The sequence below is a fragment of the Myotis myotis genome, unplaced genomic scaffold (assembly GCF_014108235.1).
Source record: "Myotis myotis isolate mMyoMyo1 unplaced genomic scaffold, mMyoMyo1.p scaffold_m19_p_4, whole genome shotgun sequence".
Taxonomy (NCBI): Eukaryota; Metazoa; Chordata; class Mammalia; order Chiroptera; family Vespertilionidae; genus Myotis; species Myotis myotis.
This window is the reverse complement of record NW_023416346.1, coordinates 5,978,184-5,986,968: the sequence shown is the minus strand read 5'-3', so window position 1 is coordinate 5,986,968 and position 8,785 is coordinate 5,978,184. Positions and strand designations below refer to the sequence as shown.

At 45.6% G+C, this 8,785-nt stretch overlaps 1 protein-coding gene across 2 annotated transcripts; it reads left to right on the top strand.

Annotated features, from left to right (window-relative positions):
• The first annotated feature begins 844 nt into the window (after positions 1-844).
• On the top strand, positions 845-8,566 carry UXT (ubiquitously expressed prefoldin like chaperone). 2 transcript variants are annotated; one of them, XM_036304808.1, is made up of 7 exons: positions 845-955; positions 1,149-1,255; positions 2,453-2,534; positions 2,668-2,735; positions 3,011-3,118; positions 8,106-8,169; positions 8,377-8,467. In XM_036304808.1, the coding sequence occupies exons 2-7, from the start codon at positions 1,158-1,160 to the stop codon at positions 8,428-8,430; spliced, it is 474 nt and encodes a 157-aa protein (XP_036160701.1). In that variant the 5' UTR covers positions 845-955; positions 1,149-1,157; the 3' UTR covers positions 8,431-8,467. The 2 variants fall into 2 exon arrangements, with proteins under 2 accessions (XP_036160701.1, XP_036160700.1); XM_036304807.1 differs by lacking the exon at positions 8,106-8,169 and having other exon boundaries at positions 8,377-8,566.
• The last annotated feature ends 219 nt before the right edge of the window (positions 8,567-8,785 follow it).

Genomic DNA, 8,785 nt, shown 5'->3' with positions numbered 1-8,785 from the left:
CCTCTATTTGATGCTTCTATTAAATGAGGTGATTAAACAGTGTGTTGTCAATTTCTGCTTGAACCCCAGTTATGCACTGGGAGCCACAGAGCTGGAGTTATCAAGGGTGAATTTTTGAAAAACTGTCTCCGTTTTAAACTTTTTAAATGCTCACATTCATTCCCATTACTGACAGTCAAAGCCAAACTCTCCGTGTAAAAAAAGAAAAATCCAGGGAGACAGATCACAGGGTTGTACTCCCCTTTTACAGATCAGAACCATAATCCATTCTTGCACTCCTGCTTCCAAGGCTCTGGCTTTTCTCTTTCTTTCTTTCTTTTTTTTTTTTTTTTTTTTTGGTGTGTTTTGGGGGAATGGGGATGGGGGATATTGTGATTGATATTACATTCTTTAACCAAGAGCAGACATTACTTGGGTTGGCTAGTGGGTGGAATATTTCAATTCACATTGTTTCTAAAAAGTGATGCTCAACAAGTTTGTTCTGAGGTTGTCAGATTTCATAATTAGTCAATTTTCAATTATCCACGTAAATAAAAAAGGCTGTCAGTACAGACAACAGAAAAATGACACATTCTACCACTGTGGTTAACCACCCAGCAGAGTTGCAAGGCTCTGGCTTTTAGACACAAAATGCTTTTTACTCTCTACGTCTACTGTGCGTCCCGGCGGCTCCAGAACCCGCCAAATCCCACTAAGGCCCGCCCCCAGCTACGCAATGGTCCCCAGAGGCTCCGCGCGCGCGCAGTCCGGGTTCCCACGCTCGGCCACTTCCGCAATCTCCTGGGACGCCGCTGGCCCCGCCCTCCCCTTCTCCGCCGCTCCTTTTTCTTCCGTTTCGGACCGCCCCTCCCCACCTGGCTATTCGGTTGGCCCGCGCCCGCTTCATACGTCATTCAACCGCGCCACCCGGAAGCCATGGTTCTTACCAACCTCTCTTATTGCCGGCGGCTCTAAGGTGAGGGCTGCGTTTGGGTATCCCTGGGTGGCGGGCCCCAGAGTTGGAAGGGGAAGAAGGCGGGCGCCTCCCCGCCCCCCCGCGCCCAGCGTTAGCTGGACGTGCTCACTCCCGACGTTGAGAGGGTGCAGATGGACTGTGCCTGAGGACACGCTGAGTGTTCAACGTGGTCTTCCCCCTCCCCGTTCCTCAGGAGCCCATCATGGCGACGCCCCCTAAGCGGCGGGCCCTGGACGCCACGGGGGAGAAAGTGCTGCGCTACGAAGCCTTCATCTCTGATGTGCTGCAGCGGGACCTGCAGTGAGTGACAGTGGGGGGCGGGGCGTAGGGAACTTGCCACGTGGTGAGCAGGGCGGTAGGAGTCAGGGTCTAGCCTTCTGATTGGTGGGCAAGGTTTTTGGAGCCCGGCCCTCCGCGCCATTCAAGAGGGGAGGAGGGGCGACGGTTGGGGTGCTACTTGTCTGGGACTTGGCGCCTTAATTGAGGATGTGTCCGCGCACACGCGGCATTCGATGTTACTGAACAGTTAAGGGCTGGATTTCCTAGGCCAGAGTTCTCAGGTTTGAAACCAGTTTGGGCCATTTAGCCATCAGTGCGAACACGTGCCTCTCCTGGCCTTTATGGTCCTCAGTTTTCTCATCTGTGAAATGGGGAAGTCAATGGATCCTTCCATTTTACTCTTGTCCCATCATGTTCCATCAATGGTTTTGAGCAGTTCTGGTAGAGGACTTAATGTGGATACTAGAGGTTCAATGAGTATGAAAAATTATTATTACTATCATCAATCTGAGCAGGAAATAGGGTGTTCAGAACTAGCATTAAGAACATCCTAGCCCCACCGGTGTGGTTCAGTGGTTGAGTATGGACCTATGAACTGGAGGTCACAATTTTCAATTCCCCCTCAGGGCACATGCCCGGGTTGTGGGCTCAATCCCCACTAGGGGGCATGCAGAAGGCAGCCAATCAATGACTCTCATCATTGACGTTTCTATCTCTCTCTCCCTCGCCTGCCCTCCCTGAAATCAATAAACAGTTTTTTTTTAAAGAGCATCCTAAAAGGGATGGAGGATTTTTCTAGGGTGAGAATAAGACATTCTGATTGGAGGGAGGCATTGAGAGTAATATAATAATACTAATAAATAATAGCTAACACATATATGGAGCTTACTATCTGACAGGCACTATTCTAAGTTAGTAAACACTCATTTAATCCATCTAATGACTCTATGGGGTAATACTTGCCATCCCTGTTTTATAGATGGGGAAATTGAATCTCAAAGAGGTTATTTACTTACCAAAGTCAAACAGCTAGTAAAATGAGAGCCTGGATTCAAACCCAAGCAATCTGACCCAGAGTCCAAATCTTAACTTCTGCACTAAAGCCCCTCTTTAGGGCACGGTGACTTGAGGGTCTCAGAGGGTCATGATATGAGGTATTCCAAGGACAGGGCTTCCAGTTGGTCACCATTTTACTCTTGTCCCATCATGTCCTATCAGAAAGGTACTGGATCATCGTGACAAGGTATATGAGCAGCTGTCCAAATACCTTCAACTGAGAAATGTCATTGAGCGTCTCCAGGTAAGGATGTCAAGGTTGGGTACCTTCTTTTGTGGGCAAGGGAGGGGCATGGGAGGAGATAACCCAGACCAAAACCTGTCACGTGGCCTAAAAGTTGACCACTAACCCCTACCTCTTTTCTCTGGCCCCACAGGAAGCTAAACACTCAGAGTTATATATGCAGGTGGATTTGGGCTGTAATTTCTTCGTTGACACAGTTGTGTGAGTGTCTTCCTGCACCTTTAAGCCCACAGGGTTCAGCTTTCCCCTTCCGTCGTTCAATAAATATTTTTTTGAGTATTTGCTGTGTACCAGACACTGTGCTAGGTGCTGGAGATGTGGCAGTGAATAAAATAGGACAACATTCCCGCTCTCCCAGAGCTGCAATTTGGGGAAGGGAAGGAGGGGAGGGGAATAAAAAAGACTTAAATAAACCGTATGGTATGCTAAACAGGGGTAAGAATTTGCCCCACTTCCTCTAACTACTGTTTCCTTAGCTCAGACACCTCACGGATCTTTGTGGCCCTTGGATATGGTTTTTTCCTGGAGTTGACACTGGCAGAAGCTCTCAAGTTTATTGATCGTAAGAGCAATCTCCTTACAGAGTAAGTCTATTCCAGGAGGATAGTGTCTAAGAACACCACCATTTGCAACACCTCTCCTTTTCCCCATGGCTTCCTGGGACACTTAGGGACCCATCTCCCCTCCTCCTCAGGGGTAAGGCTGAAGAAAGGGGGAATGCAAAGCTCAGCCCCAGATGTAGCACATATTAAGCACTCAATAATGTATTTTTCATTCACACAAACATGTATTGGGCATCTGCTGTATGGCAGTCTGTGCTTGATGGTGGGGAGGCAGCAGTGAATAAGACAGAGGGCTTCTTGAAGGCTTACATTCTAGAAGACCTATACTGTTATACATAAGCACAATTTTGACCAGATCCATGGAGTCAGCCTATAAATCGCTAACAATAAAACAAGTTACCTCTGACTTCACCTCCTGATAATATTTTTAAGATTATTTATTTATTGCCGAAACCGGTTTGGCTCGGTGGGTAGAGCGTCGGCCTGCAGACTGAGGGGTCCCGGGTTCGATTCCAGTCGGGGGCATGTGCCTGGGTTGCGGGAACATCCCCAGTGGGAGATGTGCAGGAGGCGGCTGGTCGATGTTTCTCTCTCATCAATGTTTCTAGCTCTCTATCTCTCTCCCTTCCTCTCTGTAAAAAATCAATAAAATATATTTTTAAAAAAAGATTATTTACTTATTTATATTTTATATTGATTTCAGAGAGGAAGGGAGAGAGATAGAAACATCAATGATGAGAGAGAATCATTGATCGGCTGCCTCCTGCACGCCCGCTACTGGGGATCCAGCCGCAACCTGGGCAAGTGCCCTGACCTAGAATTGAACCATGACCTCCTGGTTCATAGGTCAATACCACACAAGCCAGACTTGCTAATTTTTTTTTTTTTCTTGTTCAGTGCTCTCACCACACTGACCTTCCCAGGCTTCTTTAAAAACCTCAGAATGGCCCTAACCGGTTTGGCTCAGTGGATAGAGCGTTGGCCTGCGGACCAAAGGGTCCCGGGTTCAATTCCGGTCAAGGGCATGTACCTTGGTTGCGGGTACATCCCCAGTAGGGGGTGTGCAGGAGGCAGCTGATCGATGTTTCTCTCTCATCAATGTTTCTAACTCCATCCCTCTCCCTTCCTCTCTGTAAAAAAATCAATAAAATATATAAAAAACCCCACAATGATCCCACCTCAGGGTGATGGCAGTGGCTGTTCTCGCTGCCTGCAGTACTGCTTCCCAGGTGCCTGTAATTTGGGGAAGGGAAGGAGCTGCAATTTGGGGAAGGGAGGAAGGACTGGCTCCTTCCTCCTTACTCAGTGTGAGTCTTGCTTAAATGTCACTTCCTCAAAGAGGTCTTCTGTAACCTGCCTTTCAAATCGCAGCCCCTGGCACTCCTGATTCCCTTCCCTCGCTCTACTTTCTCTTTCTCCCTGATACTTATGACCCCCTAATGTTTACTGTGAAATTTACTTCTTTCTAATGTTCATTGCCTCCTCCCATTGGGATATAAGGTTTATACGATAAAGGTACATATTTTGTCTATGCCCTAAGTGAACTAGAATAGTACATAGCATATAGTAGGCAATCTGTGTTTGTTGAATGAATCTAAAAGTGAATGCTGGTAACAGGTTAAAGTGGGGATTGAAGCAGGTCTCTGTTGGTGGTGATGGGGAGGTAATGTGGGAAGAAAGTATGGGCTCCGGTTTCTTTTAAGGTTTTGTGCAGGGAAGGGGAATTGGGAATGTGGATGAGAGGTTTGAAATGTAGCTAAGGAAGGCCTCCCAGAGGAAGTGACATTTGAGTCACTTGGTTGAGTGAACAAGGTAGGGCGCTGTCCAGGGAAGAACATTCCTGGCAAGGGGACCGGTGTGCCTACTGTGTTAGAGGAATTGCCAGGAGAGGTGAGCATGGCTCAGGTGGAGTGAGTGAGGGGACCCTGAGGAATATACTTAGATTAACACCCCACTAAAGTGAATATCGCTCATCTAAAATGCCTTCTGGGTTATATTTATCTTTATTCCTACATTCATTTCTTCCAGAGTTGCCTCCCTTAGGGTTTCAGTACATCTCTTTTCAAACCTTTCCAGGGTCTCAGTGTTAGACCAAATAGAGCCTCAGACCTGCTGAGATTTCTAAATCTTCGTGATCAGGCCAGTTGGTGAACAGTTTACTTGAGGAGCCTCCTCTCACAGGCCAACACAATTCTGAACTGGTGGTCATTTAGACCAAGACCATTCTTTATAACAAAGCTCTCCTTGTTATGTCACAGGATATATGAGCCTTTCAAATAGATTTTAATTTTATGAGACTTGATGTCTTTAAGTTGTCAGTGCCTGCCCCCTTGTCTGGTCTTTTTGATATATTGGTGTGGTCTATTATTGTGATGAGAAATCTAGTTGAATCTCTATTAATTATAATTAGGGGAACCCCTAGAAGTTTATTCTTTCTAGAAGATGAAGATTTGAGTCTGTGTAGCTTGCTCTCTTTAAAATGCGTGGTTTCTTATGGCAAACTTTCAACTTTCTTTCAGGTTATTTTATGTAGTAAAAATGTCCTATCAGTCCCTCCTGTTCTTAGTATATTTTTTGTTTGGGGAGTGGGAGGATCAGGTCTCTTTGTGTATTCTTTCCTGATTACACACGAGAGTACACATTCACACCCATAAACAGACATGTCATTATAGAAGGAGCAGAATAACCATATGACTAGTAACACTGCCTTACATGTTAAATCAGTAGCAATAAATTCAACATATCCCTTTTGTATTACAACTAGCATTTGACAACTTTTATTTTTTTCTAAGTGTTGAACTCATAGCCTTTCATAGATTAAGCTTATACCATTAAGTAATTCTTTTCTTTGATGTTCAAATTGTACCTGATCAAGGGATCAAGCTGATCAATTTCATTCCTCTGTTCTTTGATCACTACCCTAGATTTTCTTGAAAGCATTCTTGCTTTCTGGCAACAACACCCTCTATTTATTTCTTGTCCATAAGCATGGACTCAACCATCATTTGAGGATTTCACGTTCCTTTGAGTAGAGTAGTCATTCACTTATTCCTTCAATATACATTGGGTGCTTACTATGTGCTACACACTAGTTTGGTTCCTGGGAATACAGCAGGGAACAAAGCAGACCAAATCTCTGCCAAAGCTTACACAGTTTACATTCTAGTCAGGGGAGACAGACGAAAACATGTATATGATGTAGTGTGTCACAAACCATTCTTCAGAGAACAGCATGGAATGCAGATAAGAAAAATTGTAGTTACAATTTTAAATAGAATGCTGGATTGGATGTGGTGTGTGAGTGAAAGAGCAGTTCAGGTTTGGGGCTGAAAAATTGGAAGGATAAAAAAAAAGAAAAACTGGAAGGATGGAGTTGCCATTATCTGAGATGGAGAAGACAGGGGCGAGGAGTAGAATTAGAGAAGATCAGGAGTTCAATCTAGGATCTGTTAAGAGTGAGCTGTTTGTTAAACATTAAGGTTGAATTTTTAAGATATAGTTAAAACTCCCAAGGCTGGAGTTCGGGAGAGAGGTCTGGACTGAATATATACATTTGGGAGACATTGATATATAAACAGGTTTATACTATTTTTTTCTAATCATCCTGTGTTGTTGCCTTCTACTTTCTTACAGTATTTCATTTCCCTAAAACTGACTCCTGCATTTACAGATAGCTCAGCACAATGAAGTCCCAATTCCTTATCAAGACATCAAGATCCAGCATGATCTAGCCCCTTCTTCTTTGATCCAGTTTTCTTCCCATCATTCACTTAATTTTCTAATACTCTCACCTGACTGCTCCTCAAAAAGCTCTTTCCTGCCGTCTGGTCTTCTTTGTGGAAAAGACCTTCGTACTGTTTAACTCTTACTCATTCTACATTCTTCAGAAAGGCCTCCCATGACCCTTTGTCATTGAGGATTCTTTGGAGTGAAAATGATCCCAGTTGGCTTATCGAAGGAATGCACTGGTTTGTGTAACTCGAACATTCCAGGGCCAAAGTGGTTTCAGGCAACTCTAGTTTCCCAGTTGCTTAGGCCTTTCTTGAGTACTCTCTGTGACACCCAACATCTAACCCTTTGGTAAATCCTGTTGACTCTACCTTCAAAATACTAGTATATCCCAAATCCAATTATTTCTCATCACCTCAACTGCTACTACTGTGGCCTGAGTCCATGTCTCACATGGACTATTGCAGTAGCTTCCTCACTGGGCTTCCTGCTTCCATACCAGCTCTGCTTATCCCCAGTCGATTCCCCATAGAGCAGCCAGATGGACCCTCTAAAATCCTAGTCAGTTCACATCCCTGCTGTGATCACATCCCACTTAAAATAAAGGCCGGAGTCCTTAACCATGACCTTGTAGGTTTTACATATCTGCCTCCTGCTCTCTGACCTCACCGCCTGCAATCCGCCTTCACTTATTCTCCAGTCACACTGTCTCTGTTGTGCCTCAGATATGCCAGGTACACCCCCACCTTGGTGCCTTTGCATTTGCTGCCCCTTGTGTCTATAACATCCATCCACCATCTATCCAGATGATTCACTTCTTCATTTTAAGTCTGTACTCAAATGCTTCTCAGTGAGACCATCCCTGAGCACTCTGATTAGAATTGCAGCCCCCACTCCTATACTCCTTCTCTTATTGTCTAATTTTTTCATCATACGTAGAACCATCTGACATACTTCGTATTTTACTCCATGATTTGTCCCTCTCAATGAGAATTTGAGCTTCACGAGGCCAAAGTTTTTGTTTGTTGTGCTTTCTGCTGTCTCCCCAGTACCTAATACACCTGGCGTTGAGTAGGGATTCAGTAATTCACTGATTCTTTGAGTTAGTGCAGCTCAGATGATGGCCAGGCATCTCTGCATAGGAGCAGGTCAGATAGTGGGTGTCCTACCACCTGCTGTGTGGAAGTCGTCCAGGACATAGGTAGCTCTTGGAATGAGGAGGAAGCCTCATCTTCTGATCATGGGGCCCACTTCGCCCTTTCTTGTTTCTTTTCTCCAGGCTCAGCGACAGCCTCACCAAGGACTCAATGAATATCAAAGCCCATATCCACATGTTGCTAGAGGTGAGAGCAGCTCACCCCACTCCCAGACTCTGTCTCCAAATGCATTTAGGGTGGTGACCTGAAGAAGGGAGAGAGCCAGGGACTGGAAGGTCCATCTGTCCCCCTCTAAACGGAGCCAAGCTGGAGCCAGGGTGGCTCTGAGGGAGGGGAGGTCAGAGCAAGCCTGGGGTGGGGCCTCTGTTCAATCTCTTCTGTGCTCTTTTTCAGGGGCTTAGAGAACTGCAAGGCCTGCAGAATATCCCGGAGGAGACTCATCATTGACTTCCCCCCTCTCCAGACATTAAAGAGCCTGAATGCCTTTTTGAGTCACACGGTCCTTCATTTTCCCCCTAACCCCTACTGTTTGCTAAGGTGCCCTGTGTCTAAAGCACAAAGTTACTAGGAGGCCCAGAGATCCAGTCTGTGGGTCATCTTTAAAGCACCCCTGAAGTCCGCCTGCATCCTGTTACCTGGCAGCATTTGCTACTAGACTTACTGCTCTGTCCCCTCTTCCATCGTCTTGGCAACCTGGGCCCCCACCTGACCCTTTTATTTTTTTTTTAATCTTGGGCACTACTCTTTTAATTACGATAGCGAATGGGCCAATTCAGGGGGGAGGTTTGTCCCCAGGGCAATT